This window comes from Rhamphochromis sp. 'chilingali' (assembly GCF_963969265.1).
Source record: "Rhamphochromis sp. 'chilingali' genome assembly, chromosome: 10".
NCBI classification, from domain to species: Eukaryota; Metazoa; Chordata; class Actinopteri; order Cichliformes; family Cichlidae; genus Rhamphochromis; species Rhamphochromis sp. 'chilingali'.
Window position 1 is genome coordinate 17,047,754 of NC_137937.1, and position 18,558 is coordinate 17,066,311.

Below are 18,558 nucleotides of genomic sequence, written 5' to 3' on the forward strand. Positions count from 1 at the left end.
AGGAAGAGCCCTGCAACAGAGTCGGGATCAGGGAGGACCAGCTATCTGCTAAGATCAGTTGAGGGTGATTAGAAAGAGAAGAAACAAAAAGGGAAACATAGAGTGATAAATACAGAACATAAGCTATGAAAAAGATTTGTATTTGTGACTCTTATATTTGTCCCTTATAGCAGCTTCAGTTCTTGCTGTGGCTTTTCAAGAACATTAGTCCCATTTAATTTCTAAGACTTGGCCTGTTTTCGGCTTATCACAGGAGGCTGCATAGCTTTGCATAGAAACACCCTATTAAGAGAATGATTAAAATGCCTTCTCCGCTTCAGGTGCCTGTGTTGTTTGTCAAATAAAATGGAGGGAGGAGGAAAAAGTTACACCCATCAATCACAGATGAGGAAGAAGCAGAGGGGGGATCGGATGGATGGATGGAACGAGTAGAGTTCTCCTCCTTTTGTCAATAAAACTCAGCCTGGAGTTAAGAGTGACATTTTACAATCAAAGCAATCTGATTTTTATTTGCTTTCCCAATATGGTGATGGTGCCAGGTGTGTGTGTTCCCTGTTCACATCCACACGCGCGCGTGTGTGTATTTTTAAAAAAGAGTGAGAGTTAGCAATAGAAGGAAAGAAAAGGAGAAGGGAAGGTGGGGGGTTGGCAGAGTGCCATTGAAGATGGAAAGAGGGAAAAAAAAGGCATAGCAAGAAGAGTAACGACTCCCTCCAAAAATTGATTTATCTTTCTATAAATGATGGCTACATCCCCCAAATGGATTTATAAATTAATTGCTGTCTTATTGGAATAAAAACCTTCTTGTGCGGACATGATTGATCGCCTGATGTCGGTGGCCTGCGCTGGAGACCCCCCTCCTCTTTTGTTAGTGGGTCCCAGCTGGAGCGGTAATGCACTGATGGTATTAACCCTGATTAATAACTAACAAACGCTATCCTCATACATCAACAGAGTGCTGTGGTCGACTGGGCATGGGACTGGGCAAGGCTGCTCCCAGCCTATCAGGGCATGAGTCGGGTCACCTTCAGAGCTCTGCTGGCCAACAGGTAAAACATTTCTGTTGCAATATATGTATTTTTATGTGTCTTTTTGTGTTTCATTTGTGCAGTCATTTTGTGAATTACTCGCCTTAGTACAGACCTCAGATGGTTTTTATCAGCATATAAAGTTTCATTTTCCCGATTGTGTCTTCTATAATGCGGGCTGTGCTGTGGAAAGAAATCTTTGGAAAGAGGATATTGGAGTGCTATCATATACCGTGTGCGCTGAATGGAGTGGATCAATGAAATCCTCTCTGTGAATGCATGTGTCACTGACTGCACAGACACAATTTTTGGTAATTGAGTAATGCCTGCTTATTAGGTACTTTTGAGACCTTGGGGTTGGTACATAAAGATGGATAAAAAAAACAGGCTGGTTCGGATTTTTGTGTCATCTGATTGAAGTTTTTCGCCCAAGTCCACCACTCCTGTCCCATCCTCTCCTCCCCCTCCCCTCCTGTTTTACTCTGCAACAGGCATAAATATTTATGCAGGTATGTGACACATATTAGATTGCAATACTTCAGGCTGTTCCCTTTTCTCCATTCACAGCTGTCACGCTGCCAGCTATCAGGGAGCTATGGGGCTACTGCACCTTGTCTCCACACCTACGCCCAATCCATTCTAAATCACTGCCATTGTAACACACACACACCTTTCTAACAAAGGGCAAGCTCTGCATCTGCCAAGGACACGGGCCTAATAAGGGTGAAGTACTCAGCTCTGTGCTACGCTGTGACGAGCTTTGTCGCCTCCATGCCTCTACCCCCTCTTCCCACACCCACATACACATATTCTATTCTTCCGCCCCTTATACGCTGCTTTGTTGCATGCTAAAACAGATACTGTCATTGCTTGACTGAGCCAAATTAGTGTTTCAGCATTCATGAATAGAAACTGAAAGAAGAGGATATGAAGTCCGATAGCAAGAGACATAGAAAAAGAGGGTCTGGACTTGAAGTTTGAGATTGTGAGCGACACGGAGAAAAAGCATATCACTTCTGACAAGGATTCAAAAAGTGTGAAGATGGGAGTGGGAGGGGTTAAAGGTTATATAATTCACCCTAATCTCATAGTATCAAAGTGTCTGAGATTCTGTCATCTGCCTCATTAGCCTGTCTTTGTTGGGCCAGAGGAACAGATTTCATGGAGGATTTGGAGAATGGCTTTGGTTCAGCACAAGTTGCTCGCACAGAGCAGGAAGTTAGTTTCATGGACTGGCGACATGTAAGCTGTCAAAGTTTTTCTCAGATCAATCTGTGACTCAGAAATATCCCTCAAGCTATAGAAGGCCGTTCATGGGATAAGCACACTGATGTCTCATCCACTGATCCATTTGTTAGTGTAGATAAGGAACACTTTCTGCGTAACCACAGGCCGAAGCGCCTTCGGCTGTTTTCACTTCACAACAATTACTCTTTCACTGCTTCCAGTTGCTGAAAAAGCCACAGCATATCTCACCCTCTTGATGATTTTAATAGTAATGTTTCTACCCCGTACAGTATAAAAAGTCCTCTTATTGTGACCTTGTTGTGAATTTCTACCTTCTAACTTTTAGTCTCCTTGAATGACTTTCTCTTCCTGTACACAGTCAATATTTTTTTCTGCTCCCGGGCTGTGTGACTTAGCAGTGTGGCCCATTGGCCTCCTATATATTGTGATAGTGGCAGGACAGTTATTGTGCCTAGGGTTTATATCACATTCTAATGGAGCAAGGCTATGAGTTAAGGGGCGGTAGGCTTTTAAACCAGGGCTGTTAAATCACTGTTCAGATGACTTCATTAGCAGAGCGGGACACATGCTGAGACACTATGTCGGCACACACACGTACACACACATGCGTATACATACACTTTCACCCTGCTACCTTGACGGTGTAATGCTCGGGCCAGACAGGAGGGAGAGTGGATTTATACAGATATGTGTGTCCTTCTTTGTCACCTGTCACTTCAGTTCCCTTGGCATGATAGCTCATCCATCATCTACAGATTGAGCTTTTCAGCAGAAACCAGACTGATTAATACTACTGAAGGACCTCCAGGGTTGACTATATGACCTGGCTTCCTGGCAGACTTGATACATTAATGGGCAGATGGATTACTTATGTAAAAAAACACTAGTTTTCTGACTAAATGGTGGGTTGGCTTTGTTAAATACGTTGTTACTGTTAAAAACAATGTAAGAAGCAGTGATTAGTGGATGTGTTTGATGGAGTACTGCCTGGCAGGGTCAAATTTTGATTGTTTGTCTGGGAAACTGACCAACCTGTTGGTTCTTGGCCAGCTGTGATAAATGATAGGCCTCAAAAACCTATTAAGGAAGGCTAACTGCTTTGCTAAATAGATATTTTTTTTACTTTACTTGCCTTATTTTCCCCCTTATTATATGGATGGATGGGTGGCTCTGAATTCTACTTTTGCAAAATCAAAAGATCCCTGTTTTAGCTCCAGGAGGAGACACAAATCCCTTGTTGGATGCATCAGGAAGGACATCAGACATAAAAATCAAACATGAAGAGCTACCTGCTGTGGCAACCCTTTGTTAGCAGCTGAAAGTACCTCTATTACATGGATGGACATCTTTATAGACACTGATGTGCAGCTGACTTATGATAGGCTTATACCAGAGAAACAACACATGCTCTGTTTGTGAATCAAGGTCTAACAGCAGAACTAACTAGTAAAATTCAGCCACCCTAAAGTTTTCAGTGTCTTCCTTTATCTCTAACAGATTTAAAGTTTTTGCATATGGAAAAAAAAAGTATCTTCCTTACATGCTCATATATACTTAACATTTCACCTTGAACAAACTGTACTGAATGCATTTATATTAATTTCCATGCATTACGAATTGAAATTTGTCTAGGTTGTCTCATTCCTTGACTTCAAGTTATGAACCGCTCTTTGTTACAGAAGCGTTGAGTCAAAGCACTAAGTGCTTCAACTGATGCTGAAGTTTCTCTTCAGCGAATAGATTGCAAATGGATAAGTCAACTGCTTTGTCCTTGGTCGCACTTTCAAATCCCCTTTTCTTTAGTGAACACTTGTAACTCTGTCTGAGCGTACTTTTATACAAAACAATTTAAAAAAAAAACACAGCTCAGGCCCTTTGTAGGTTGGAAATAATGCCAGGAGTGCTGACCCTTCTCTTTCTTCTGTGACTCTGATTGCGTCCCAAGGCCTTCGAGTGCTACGGTCTTTTATGTCATTTTTCTGTTCCATCCGTGGAAAAATGAAACAAGTCTGAAAAAGTGTCATGTGTTGCAACAGACAAAAGTCACATTTTAGCTGTCATCTGCTAAGGTGACTTTTTGAAACAGTTTCCTTGCACCTATATGTCAGAGAAGGTCCCCTGACCTGGTTGTTAAGGGGTAGCCAAGTATGAGAGATGAAGCCTCATGTGTCACTTGGCACTCTTCCACTCCATCATAAGGATCTAATATCGTCCAAGGACATTCATGCTTAGATCTGCTAGTTCTACTGCTCCGGGTACACGGTCTTAAAATCAGCGTGGAGCAACAGAAAGACGTCATGCGTTGGCCCGCAGTAAATTCAGAGTTAGATATACTGTAGCTGTGCTATATTTAGACCTTATTTTCTGAGTAAGCACTGCTCGGTACGATTTTATTACACACGCATTGACAGTAAAAGGGTACTAGTAGTATTGACCTCTAGATTTGCTGGCTTAATATAGTTAGCTACAGTATAACTACTGAACACTAAACCATTTTCTCTGAATTGTCTCATTGTTTCTGTTACCCCTCTGGTCTATAACAATAGCAGTTTGTGGAAAAATGCCAGTCTGTGGCATTCTCTTGCTTGAGCGGCTCCTTAAATTGCGGCGATAGACGCTTGTGCTTTCAGGAAGTGGGCAATCGCCATCTGTTCCTTGGCGCTGCCATATGGCGGGCCTTTTTCTCAGGGAATAAAATAAAAACAAATATGTCAGAACGTTCGTCTTTCTCCACGGACGCTGATCAACCTGGGGAGAAGCTGGATCTCAGTGTGTCTGGATTAATGGTCTTACTTTACGTTTCAGGGAATGAGTGAGTGTACGCTCGTCTTTGTGCATTTGTGTGAGCACGTGTGCATCTTTTTGTGAGGGCATGCACGCACTAATGCACATTTGTGTACCTGGAAGTATTTCTCAAAGCATTTATCTGACTTTAAGGGTGATGGTACCGTACCGTTTTGAGCAGTTGGTTGCCCTAGTCTTGGAAGCATTAAACAACGCAGGAGAAAAGAGCTTCAAGGTTAGCCAGAGTGACATTTCACGGCTGCCGCTGCCAAAGAAACAAGAAGAAATGCTCTCAAGCCATCATCAGACTCTCCATCTTGCGAGGCCACGAATTCAAAAGACTTGTCACTTTTGAAAATCAGGAGAGTGTGAGGTGTCATTGAGGAAGGGCTTCTTTCTTCTCTCGTAGATCTCCTTGGGTGTCCTCTCTACTGACTGACAGCTTGGGATGGGAGTTTGTGTTGGTGGAGACAGAATACATCTTTTGTCTGCTTGGTTATACATGGCGTGTTTTGTCTTCGCTACCCCTGGACAGCACTGACACATTGAGGTTTTCATTAGCCGTAAGCAGGTGGTGAAGAAGAGGGACGAGCTTATGCGCATCACTCTGTTCCCATCCCTGCTTGTGTGCATCTGCACTGCACCAGCTTGTATACTGTAAGCATATCACAGAGGGCGTACATGTGTCGGGCCGCGTGTGTTTGAATGTTCAACATTACATTTTTAGCGTGTGTGATACTTGGAGGTTTGCTCCAAAGGCGAATAAATCAGTGATGCCTGGGATAAGGCCGTGGCCCCTCCTCAAACTGCACAGACAGGCTGAGAGGCTCATTAATCAAACGGCCAGTCACAGATGTGATGGCTTCCACACAAACCGCCAGCAGACTGTGAAAGTCACATCCAACAGAGTCAACTGTCAGCCAGGCAGGCAGGCTGCACTTTTCTGCTCTCTCTCTCTCTCTTTCCCCCTCTGTTGTATTAATCTCTCACTCTCCCTTTACCTCCTCTCACCTCCAGCATGATGCCTCAGTGTGATACATCTGAAATATTTGTCTTGTCCCTCTAAAAACCATCTCGAGGGTCGAGAAAAATCCATGTTCTCAGAGAGTGGTCATGGTCAAACCATTTTGGGGACACAAGACATCAGTCATTACTGCACAATGCTCTGTTCTCTGAATTTACTTACAGCATAGGTAAACACTGACCACACCACTTCAGATTATCTCCTAAATTACATGAATCCTTGTTCATTCCCTGAATAAAAGTTGATAATCTGGTAGAATATTATGGAATATGGTGCAATTTGTTAGGTGAGTCAGTGTATTCCTTTTAGTATTTTGTCAGTATCTGGAAATTCCAGGTACACTCAGGACTATCATGTGTACCCTCTTCATGGAAATGCTGGCATGTGCAAAATATGTTTTCCCATTTCTTTTGGGTTATTATGTCACAAAACTTTTCTGCAATCCCAACTCCGAATGGGTTTAAATTAGTTACAGTTATTACCAGTAATTTCTATAATATTGCTGCTCATCATCATAACCCTCGCTTCACGTTGGTTATTCCACACAGCAAGCTGAACTAGATTATCCTGTTATCCTTTGTCAACTTACTGTACCTGACGTTGCTTTAAAAAAAATGCATTTTTTATGTAATTTAATTGTATAAATAGCAATCTCTGTGACTGTTCCAGCTTCAGACTTTGGATGGATAAATAGTTGGAGTGACTCTAACACCAGAGCTAAATGAAAATGCTGCTTAATCTACTGAAAAGCCCTCCCAGCACAGATAGAAATGCTGGATGGAACAAGGACAAGACAAAGCCACCCTCTCCTGATTAAAAATGGCAACTCCCAAGGCTCCTCAAACACACTGGGGTATTTGATGCTGCAAATAAAGACTGTATTCCACATGCTTTTGCTGTCAGAATGGGAAATGGTGCAGAAGGGAAGGAAATTCTCTTGTTATGATGCCAGGTTTTTGGAGAATGACACCATCATAGTTGGAGCCCTGCAAGATTTAACTACATCTGACTACACAAGGCCTATGGGCAGCTTTTTAAACAAAGTTTGACTGAACAGAGAAACAGCCATTTTTCAGCGATGTGGCTTCTTTTTTTATCAAGTTTTCCAATTTTACTTTTTTCCAGTGTAAAAAAATAAAAGAGAAATGTTTAAGCATGTGAAAGCAGGCTTATAGTAGCGTTACTAAAATGAGATATGCACGATATCTCATGTCATCTCAATGCCAGCTGAGCTTTTTCACATTGCATTGAGATCAAATGTCCTCAGACATTGTGAGCTTTGCACAGCTGTAAAGAATGCTGTCATTAACTGAAAAATAAATACTTCTACAATACCAAAACAAAAGTAGTAACATGCTGCAGTTGTCACTGGATACTTTATCACACTTGCAGCCACCATGCATTTTGTTACTGCACCTGACTTTGCCAGCTTTGGATCAAGTTTGTCTTTGGATTTCTAGCATGTCCACTGGGTATTTGTTTTGGTGAGCTCTGTCAGCGAAATAACTCCATGTTTTGCCCTTGGAACCAGTTTTGTCAACCAGTTTAGATGAACTGGGACTCGGTTCAAGACGTGGTGGACTGTTTGACACTGTTGCCATGTTTCCTGCTGATTTACTGAAATGACTTTTTAGCTGACTGTAGCAGTCCATTGTCAAGAGCCAGTTTGTGACCGTCTGTTCCAGTCCATCATTGTATGCGTTTCCATCCTTTTTACTATTCCATGTGCCATCTTTATTCAAATCCTCTGGAATTGATACCGAGTTAGCCTCTAAGCTTGCAGAATGTGTTTGGTTGTGTGGTTAGTGTATTGGAGGATACATGGTGAAATTAAAGTTGAAATGAAAAATGTTTGGCATTTTGTCTTTTATGCACAAGTATGTCAACTAAGAAAGTATATCCACTAGTGGTGGTCTTGTACTTGTTAATGATTAAAAAACTAACTGTAAGGCACAACATAAACATGCAGTGTATACACATTTCTAGATCTGGATATTTTTTTTTTTCATTATGTATGTGCCCAGAGACCATTTACTTAGAAAAGTGTAAGAGAAGACCCCGGACCTCTATAAAGCCAGTGCAAGATAGTAAATAAAAGAGCATCATCTAAATGCTTGAACAGGTTTGTGCAAGTTTGTGTGCCCTCCTGTGTGAGGCTATGTAGTGAGGCGGTGAGAGGTTTTTTCCATTTTTTTGGGGGGGTGCATCACGAGGTTGTATCCTGTCGCCAGGCTCATTAGTCCATCAGAGGCGCCCAACCAGCCCCAGCCAATCGTTGCTCTCGACTTGGCTCTGCCATTTGCATGTGGTCTAGGAAGAGATAATTAGAGGGATCTCTGCCTGTCACTGTTAATCTGGGACTTAGTGAAGGGCTGTGACGCCGACACGCTGATGGACTGACACACACACACACACACACACACACACGGTGTCATATGAATTTGCACACACACTCAGATTCACAGAAATTCTACGTGGAAACACAGTGCCTACCTCCACACGCTAACATGATTTGCACAGGTAAACACTGTTAAGCTGTGGATAGGACTGTTAGTTTTTTTTAATGCTCTCTTTTTGATTTGTGACTAGAAGAGTGGTCTTTTTGTTGTATTTCTTATCTCTATTAATGCTGCGCATTACACTAAAGTACATCAGAGTTCCTTCCCCATTGGTGTGATATGATAGCATGTTGACTCAGTGACTGTTTACACCAGTTGTACTATGCTGTTGACACAGGGTTTAGATCCCTGTTCAGATAGACTGTGCTTGTTGCTTCCCAAACAGACAGAATGCTCAGTAAGTCTTTTGAACAAGCCCAGCTGTCAGCCCTATATACAGTACGTTTTCACTCACACACACACACACACACACACACACACACACACACACACACACACACACACACACACACACACACACACACACACATCCTAACAAACATGCACATGCGCTCATGCACTGGCAGGTCCCCAGCTACACACACACTGAGAACACACACACGTCGCTGATTGGCAGGCCTCCTGTTTCCCCATAATTCCGACTGATTTATCCAATCAATCTCACTCGGAGAGCTGCTAAAGCGTTGACTAATATTAAGAGTAGAACATGCGACAATTAAAACATCCTTCAGGTAATTACAGAGCTGGTTTAGCAGCAAACAACTGAAGCATTTTATACATTCAGCATGTTGCCTGTGTGTTTTATTTGTACCTGTTTGATAGTTAATCGGGGGAAATGAGGTACATCTGTGAATGTTACCGCTTTTTAATGCACGTGCCGCATAACATCGCATCGTTAGCTGAACGAGTCTATGCAAATATTGACGCTCTTCACCTAATTAAGTGCTATTTTATCCTGCACAAGAAAATCTTGCGTAAAAAAGACTGGATAGATGTGCTTATTACCGCAAAGCCTTTTTCCAAACCAAGTGACAGCAAGTTCTTTTCGAGCACTGGGGGACTGCTAAGCTAAATGGTGGATGTTGAGGAAGTGCGTGAGTACCATTGCTGACCTCATCCATCCTGCTCTGTGACCTTTTGTCACCACTGATGGCACATAATAGTTGACACTTGACTTTAGGGGCTCTTTAAGTGCCAAGAGTGGCCTGGGCCCTGGGTACATATTCTAATGCCATCATCTCTGTACTCTGTGAGAATACCCTTTGTACAGGAGTCCTCGCTACACATGTTTTCACTTTTTCTTTCTGAGCTTTCTGAGCTTTCTTCGCCATTCTCCCTCCCTCCCTCCTTCCCTCTTTTTTCTCTTGTTTCCAAAAAAAGACACATGCGGTCACACACACAGCAACACTCAGACCCACTCAGACATGCTTTCGCTGAATTGAAATGGTCTGTCCCGCCCTTCTGCCCCTCTGCCATTTAAGGCAAGCACAGAGGTGCACTTGTCTTGAAACTTGTCTCAACAAATCTATAGACAGCCAAAAGGACTATTCCAGCTGTTATCAAACCACTCTCTTCATGCCTCTCCTTTCGTCTTTTCTACTCTGTGTCATATTTAGATACAGCACCATTTTCCCACCTTCACCACCTGGACTCTATACTGTACGTATGGAAAATTACAGTGACGGGTGGGTATTATGTATATTAATATCACTGACTCGGAGGTTATTTATTGAATCCTTCTGCTCCATTCTAATTTGGGAATGTAGTATATTATATAGGTCACCTGAAAACTGTAACTGTACTTAAACTAACACTTGCTTTCAGGAGATTTGGGCAACCATTTCACAGCTATTGTAGATTTAGACTTTTGACAGCATCAGCTAATACGCATATGACAAAGGTTATAAAAGCCTTTGCATTCTTACAGCTTTCTGTAATAAATACCTTTTTATATCAAACATAATTTCCTATCTTAGAAGATATTTTTTTTACATTTTGTGTAAATTTTGCATAAAATGTCAAATGTCCGTGCTGTCTACTGCAAAGAATAGCCGCTCATCTTAACTAGTACGTTGATAAACATTAAAATATACAAATATATTTATGTATTTGTCTCCTGCGATGTATATTGGTGTACAGAAGGTCCAAGCACCCTAATCAATAAGAGGAATCAAATAGCAAATAAGCAGTTATTATAGATTTAAAATCACTTCCAGCTCAGAACAAGGTGTTGATATCCACTGCTTGTTATGGGTCAGTCTGCACTGTAAATATGGCATGCTGTGGCAAATGGCAAATATGATTGCACTCTCCCACTCGGTGTTTCCCCACCTTTGCAGCTTTTTACTTTGTGTTTCTTTCAACTCTTTCTCCTTTTACCTGTTTTGGCTCCCTCTCTCTGCAATCTTCTCAGAGAAACCATCATGGGTCATGTTTTTCTGAGTCTTTGATCACTGAGTAGTCTTTCAGCATGTTGACTACAAGGCCTCTCACCTCCCCAGTGGTTGTTGCAAAAGAGGGGGCACACTTATCTAGCTTCTATGATGTTGATGGTTGAAAGCATTTGCTGATGTTGAAAGTGCGTGTGCACCTTTGTGCGTTTGTGTGTGTCCATTCAGACATGATGAAAGACTCTGTTATAGCACTGGGGTTGTGATCGGTTGCAACTACACTGTAGCTATGGTTGATAAGCATGGCATTCGTATCTGACAGATAATGATCATGTGACAATGCAGTCATTTAGGAGAATAATACCCTCGGCACAAATTCTTACATTTTTTTTCTTCTTAAATAGCCTAAAAGGTTGGAGTTTACATCCCTGAGCTTTTCATCCATGCCTATTTGTTCTGTTATTCCATGGAAAACTTCCTTCACTGTTTCATAATGGGTTTCTCCTGAGGGCACAAACTCTGGCTGAAATAGAAAAAGCTTTATTCCCCCCTTAGTCTTTACACCTCCTGCGAGTAAACGATGGCTCGGTGTCTGAGAGGTTTGCGGCTCCATCCAGCTGCAGAATTCTCTCTTTTGTAAGATGCAGGGGATGGCCTTGATGTGACAGCTTCTGATGTTAGCCCAAGTTGTTTTTGACAGAAGACAAAGAAAAAGGAAAGAAGGCAAAGAAAAAAAAGGAAATATAAAGGCAAACCGATGGAATTTATCTTCTGAGGTGAATTGCTTGTGCAGGAATCAATTCTTTCTCTGCGTCATTTTCTTTTAAAAACATCTTTGTTTTCCTCCCCATGTTTGCTTTGTCATGACTGTTAAGAACAGTCGGTTTGATTGAATTTGCCACTGGAGACATTTAGTGATCTTGATGCATTCTTTGGATGCAGGGCTTAGGCTTGCTGGAAGCATCTTTTTTAGATGTCCCCCTCCCGCCCATGACATTACGGAAACAGGTCTACCCTTTACAGCAGACTGAATGGTGAGTGGTATTATTTGATATATTGTGCTGATACATGCCAGTCTATAAGAATGCCAATGACAATCATAGGAAAGGACATTTAGATTACTGTCGAGGCTCCCTGTCCTGTCTCTTCCTATCTGGCCTGCTATCACTCCATCTGTTTTGTAATCTGTCTTCTCTTCATCTTGAGTTTGACTTGTAATGATGAAGAGCTGGTCAGAGGGGTATAGAGCATTTTGTGTGTGAGGTGTGTGTGTGCGCATGTGTGTGTGAACTTTGAAGTTGCTGTTTTTTATGTGAATGAGTGGGAGCCTTGTATGTGTGTCCAGCCTGTGTCTGCCTTTACTAAGAGTGAGCGTGACCCTTGGGCTGTACCCCACAATCAGTCAGCCTGCCTAGCCCCTTCTGACTGAGTGTTCCTCTCTTAGTCCTCTGAAAGAGTCTTTCTTGTCACAGTGTGCCAGACCTTCCCTCTGCCCCTCACTGTTGTCAAGGTTAGCCCGTCTGCACCTTTTCCATTTTGACTATCCTTCAGAAACAACCTTCTTCATATGTGTCTCTGAAAAGAGTAAAAAGTTTGAAGTTTTCCACTCTTTTCTAGGTCTTCCACTCAAGGTTAGACTTCCCCAGTGCTCTTCATATAGCCTTCTAGCAGCACTCTATCCAGTACTTACGTGCATCTGAGAGAGGAGGAAGTTTAAAGGAGGTTAAATTCTCTCTTCCTGTTCATTCTCACTTTCTCTGAAGGTGAGTCTCTTGTTAATCTCTGATTTCATGTTTCACTTCTGTCTTGTTCGCACACACAAGGAAAAATATGGTACTGTGGCACAACATATATATATATATATATATATATATATATATATATATATATATATATGTATATGTATATATATATATGTGTGTGTGTGTGTGTGTGTGTGTGTGTGTGTGTGTGTGTGTGTGTGAATAGCTGTTTGATTAGAACTTCCTCCTCTTTCTCTTTCTATGGATTTGTCTTAGATGCTTAGATGATATATTCAGGCCATTACTAAGACAAAACACGTTTTAATAGGTGTCAAAGAAAACTACAGTAAATGGACTGAAGTATTTCTTCTTGTTTTACGAATTTATGGTGATTGGTTGATTGAAAGTTAGTCTTGCTTCACTGTGTTGTTGTTGTTATTTTGGCTATGATGCATTTGTGAAAACAAATCTGAGTAGTTTTGAAAAACTGAGATGATATAAAATGATTTTCGCTCAACTCAAGTACAAATACAGAACAGCAGGGCTTTTTAGACAGTTAAAAATATCCTGCTACAGCAGAGAGGCAGAATTCATACGACTGCAACAGGACAAATTGGGCTCATGTCTTCCACCTCAGAAAAGCAACGTATCACTGAGCCGAGGGGATAGTCAGTCATCAGAGTCTGCGCTGGTCTGCTCTTTCACATTTCTGGTTGCATTCGTTTTCAACCCTGCATGTCTCCTCAAAATCACGTTTATGCCCCACTCTTTTGTTTTTGCTGCAGTCTTTAAAGTCTTAACTGCACTTCTTCACTGAATTACTTTAAAAGCTTAATCATGTTAAGGTGCTACTAGAGGATACAGCAAGGATGGGTAATGTAAAGGAAAATAAAATGAAATAAAAGATCAATCCATCAATCCATTTTCCGCTTATCCAGCTTAGGTCACGGGGGGTTGGAGCCTATCCCAACTTTCACAGAGTCCAAGTTGGGCACAGGTCAGCATTCATTCACAGGGCTTACAAGTTAAGATGTCAGTGAAGGTTTACAGATGAATTTAATATCAACTTTAAAGTAGTAGTATCAGTAGCATTAGTAGTGGGGTTTCTCCTTGCGTTACTAATGTAATTGTAAATATTGCAGCTAACATAAGACAGCTGCACCCACATGTCACGTGTAATTGCAAGAGTTGGGTCACTGGCAACTAAATACATAATACATAACCATAAATGTGCTTTAAAGGAATATTATTGATCAGTGTAGCACATCAGTCTTTTAAAATTTTGCAGTTGAGTAACTGCTTTTTATATTATAACTAATTTAGTTGCTTGTTACCCTTATATACAGTATATGCACACAGTATCACCCCAAAAAGCAGATTTACCCATTATTTTGCAAACATTTTTAAAATTTAGTTCATGATGTGGGGGGAAAAACAGCACAGCAATGTTGACGAGCTGACAACACACACCATAAGAAAACCATTAAATGAGATAACTTGTATCTTGATAAAATCATTGTGTTACACGTACACGAAACATGTCATTTGATACACACTGTACCAGATGCTGTTGGCGCATCATTTCTTCTTGAGGAGGTGGCGTCCACGTAGTGGGAGGCCAATGTGGGTTGATATATGTCTCTCTGTATCTTTATCACTGAGAACAGATATGGCTGATATCTCTGTCATCTCAGCATCTTAGACCTGACAGCACCGATCATAATCATTCCCCCTTCGGCTCTCCCTCTCGCTATTTCTTTTTTTTTTGTTTTGTTATCACAACCTAACTCGTGTATTGGCATATCTGTATTTGTCTTTCTCTTGTTTCGTGTTGCGCCTTACTCTTCATATCTTAACAACAAGGAGTTAGTGTTGGGAGTGATTCTGCCGTTATTTCCGTACAGGGTTGTGTTTGCGTGTGTGTGTGTGTGTGTGTGTGTGTGTGTGTGTGTGTGTGTGTGTGTGTGTGTGTGAGCGCGCGCGCATGTTACCGTGTGTTTGTTTGTGTGTGTGTGTATGTGGGTAGGTGGGTTTGCGTCAGAGATCATTTACAAAGGGATCAGCCCTGGGGGTGTAGAGGCATCGCTGCAGTGGAGGGAGAGCAAAGGGGGTGGAGGCAAAGTAGTTCACAGTAAATGTAGCGAAGAGACAACTGGCTTGAAAACCTTTCCGCACTTGACTTTGCACTGCACAGTTAACTACTTATTTATTTATTTGGGTTGGAGGGCCAAATATATGTTCAATGGCATTGGATATCACTGACAGGAAGGATCTAAGAGTGACACCACAAATGAAGCTGTCAGAGTGGCCCGACAGCCGGGTCCCGAGGCGAACATCCCTCTCCTGCACATTTTATTATGATCGCAGCGAAACCTCACAGCAAGAAGGAAAGTGAGTAAAAAGGGGGGGGAAAGAAAACCATCATCTTCCCAACCGGAGAGAAGGAAAAGAAACAAAACGAGCGCTGCTGTATCATTGCCGCCCATGATAGAATGAATTATAAATGTGCGAAGGGGATTAGGGAACAATGGTTGAAGTCACTAGGATCCTCGCCTAGTTTCCTCACCCTCAACCCGGCAACTAATTAGCACTTTCAACACTAGTGTATGATCTCATTAATGTGATTTCTGCTTATGTAACGTGCATACGCTTGCTCACATGCACGCATAGAGATTGCAGAGTTATTACATAAAGCAAATAAACATGGAAAATTTATTGTTTATTGCCAACTGTGATAAAATACACAAATAATAAGCCCATACAGTTAAGGTGATGGATCAAATGTTGCAGTAAAGGTTTAGTCAACAGTGCCATTCAGTGTTTGGGGCATTTAGAGTGGGCTTTCCCCTTATGTCTGGCAATTATCTGCGCAATTTGATAATGTGTGATGAATGTCATCAGTCATAGTATCATCGTTTTGACTGGTGCACCAAAATGACAGTTGCTGCTGGGGGGGGGTTCTGTACTGCCTCAACAGATGAAAGAAACATTTAAGGATCACAAGGGTTGTACAGATATGTAATGTTTTTAAAAAGGCAGGACTATATTTATATTTTTTCACATAATTGTGCACGCTATTTGTATAGTAGATGCATTTCACGTCAGCTAATTAGTATCCACACACTGAGATATAGGGAGAGGGAGAAAAAAGAGGGGGAGGAAGCTGGGAGAGGGTAAGGGTAGATAATTAGACAGAATTAAGCCATCGCTTTTAATCTAGCTACTGAAAGGAAGAGAGAGAGAGAGAAAAGGGATGTGGGTGAAAGGGTGGGGGATCTAGGGGTGAGGCCTACATATTTACCCCTCTGCTCTCTCGCTCTTTCCCTCTTTCACCATCTGACACAGGGTGTGAATGTGTGGGAAAAGAGGGGCCTGGAGCCTTAGCTCAGCAGAATGGATCAGCTTGTGTTTCGAGGCCCTAGAAGTGTCCCATTGTCATGATGTCACTGCAACTCAAGAAGCCTGACCTCTGACCCTGATGGATTCATAGCAAACCTCCCCCCCCCCCCCCCCCCCCAGCACCAGCACCAGCACCACCACACACAAACCCAAAACGCCCCAATTGCCACCAGGCACCCACTAGGGGGTACCCAAGCCTTTTTGCTGTGGAGTTTTGAGGTGTTTGTGGCTCTACAGCTCACGAGGGATTTGCCAATGGATCCGTCCGTCTATGTCCCCCTGATTCCCTCACTCTACCCTGCTCTTTTTTTCCCCTTTTCTTTCCCTCTGTTGCTTTGCCATCACAGGCAGCCATAGCTTTTTCTCTCTCTCTAGCACTCTCCCTCTCTCTCCCTCCTACAAGCGTTGTATCGCAGTGCCCATGAATATAGCGAGTGCCGCCAGATGTCGCAAATACATCATCTGAGGGATACGGCGGTGATGGAAAAAAGTCAAGGCACGTACAAGTGGGGGATGTGAGCTGACTTGAGCTCTCTGAGCGTTTGTGTGTGTGCGTGTCACTGTATGCCAGCATCTGTGTGTGTGTGTCTCTGTTTTCCAGAGTGTGTGTGTGTTTGCGCGTCTGTGTGCAAATGGGTGGGTGTGTTGCTTTTGTGCGTGTGTGTATGTGTGGAGGTCAAAGCAGGTCAGCATATTGTCCCTCAGATGTTTGATATTTTATGTATAAGAGGGTGGCTAGAGCGAAAGGATAAGCACGTTCCTGACAGAGGCATCTCTCTGCCACAATCCGCCACCTCAGCAATGTAGATCCCAGAGTCAGATCAACAATGGAGAGTAGCTGCCTTATACCCAGAGAGGACTGATGGGAAAAAGCAAAGGGTGTGTGTGCATGTGTTTTTGGGGGGGCTGCTGCGGCTGTTGGGGGCCAAAGACTGCAGTGTGACCTGATTGCAATAAAACAACTGTGATTATGCACAATATTGTGTTTACATATGCAGTGTGCTGCACTGCAAGTCACCTTAACAATACATTAAGGTCCCCTTGCTTATTCATCTGGAGTAAATAATATAAGCTGACACGTAACCACACCAAACCCACGCAGACCTTCGTACTGCTGCAGGTGTGTCCATGTTTGAAGGCTTGGTGAGGGCAGAGGAGGGCTAGTGTGACCCTTAGATCAGCCCGTGTTGGGTAAGAGATTCCCTCAGAGTAGAGCTATCCCAAACAGCACTTCTCTCTTTCTCCTTCGGGGGGAAAAGTTTACTACCAGCTTGCTTTTGTAGTCTGCCTCAAAAGATTTGCGGCAGTCAGCATTAAAAGGCACAGATCTGAGGAGACACCTCCAACTGAAATACGTACAGACGAAGGAGGAGGAGGAGAATGAGAGCGGGGCAAACTGATAAAAACATTAAAGACAGACGCTAAATGTTCCTCTTTATGCTGCCTTTGTACCCCAACAACAACGAAAATAACAACAAAACTACCAAACATCATCTCAGGGTGCTTTTCTTTTTTCCCGGTAATGCTTTGATTCATTGGTCTTTTTGTTTGTTTGTTTTTCGGGGAGTTTACCCTTTTTTATATCCTCCTGTTTGTGCTCTGTTGTTCTTTATTCCCTTCCGCATGTAGGCTGGTTACCAGGGTGATGATATAGCACATGACATCATGCCCTGGCTGTATTGTATAGTGGGTCGCATTCTGGCAGAGTTCAAGGAATGGTGGCGTGGGCTGGTGCCGCACTCCTTACAGTGCTCCCTCCATCTTTGCTTCTGTTTCTCTCCCTCTCCCTCTGTGTCTCTCTAGGCTCTAAGCATTGGCTTGTCCAGTGTGCCTTGTGTTCCCTGGGAAAAGGATTAATTATTCAACACATAGCCTCAATTAAATTTGAATTCGGCAGTTCAAGTAACCTTTTAGCATGGCACATTTATTATTAAGGCAGATGCTTTGGCCCTGTTTAGATTTGCAGCTTATCGGATTCTTTCAGCTCCTTATCACATGGAGATTTTACTTTTGATGGCTATAAGGCTTGGCCTTGCCCTGGCTGCAATGCATTGGGATGTATTTTCTCAAAGAATTTCTTGTAAACATTTCTAGCTATACATTTCAGCTACTGAATGTTTTACCTTGTAATTGGACCAAGCAGTAAAAGTTTTTCATGCGTCTCACGCGGAGGATGTGTGAGGGGTAGTTCATTTCCAGTTCCACCGTTTCAGTTAGGACAGGACAGGATGTCTTTCTGATATGTATTTTCTGGTATAATAAGTACTTGGAAACTTGAGTCTTCATCACTTGGAAATGCTTTCTTCTATTTTTCCCCTTTATGTTTCTCTTCCCATTTCCTCCACTGAATAGAATGAGGTGCCGGGACAAAATGAGGACTAATAGTAACAGGGATGTCCAGCATTAGACATTCACAGAAAAAAAAGAAAGAATCAGTTTTCATTTTTAGAACACGTCGTCTCATAAGACATGTACTCGCTGCTGTTACGTATTTAACAAAAGCTCAGTGAGGGCTGTATGACTACAAATGTTTTATATCGCCAA

The 18,558-nt window shown here is 42.4% G+C and overlaps 1 protein-coding gene across 7 annotated transcripts in view; it reads left to right on the top strand.

The window, feature by feature from the left end:
- The window catches only part of kiaa0825 (KIAA0825 ortholog), a 119,916-nt gene that overhangs the window by 55,171 nt on the left and 46,187 nt on the right, over positions 1-18,558 (top strand). For all 7 annotated transcript variants that reach the window (XM_080893436.1, XM_080893435.1, XM_080893440.1 and 4 more), the window contains one exon: positions 955-1,049. In XM_080893436.1, coding sequence (XP_080749562.1) covers positions 955-1,049 — 95 coding nt within the window. The remainder of the gene's footprint in view (positions 1-954; positions 1,050-18,558) is intronic.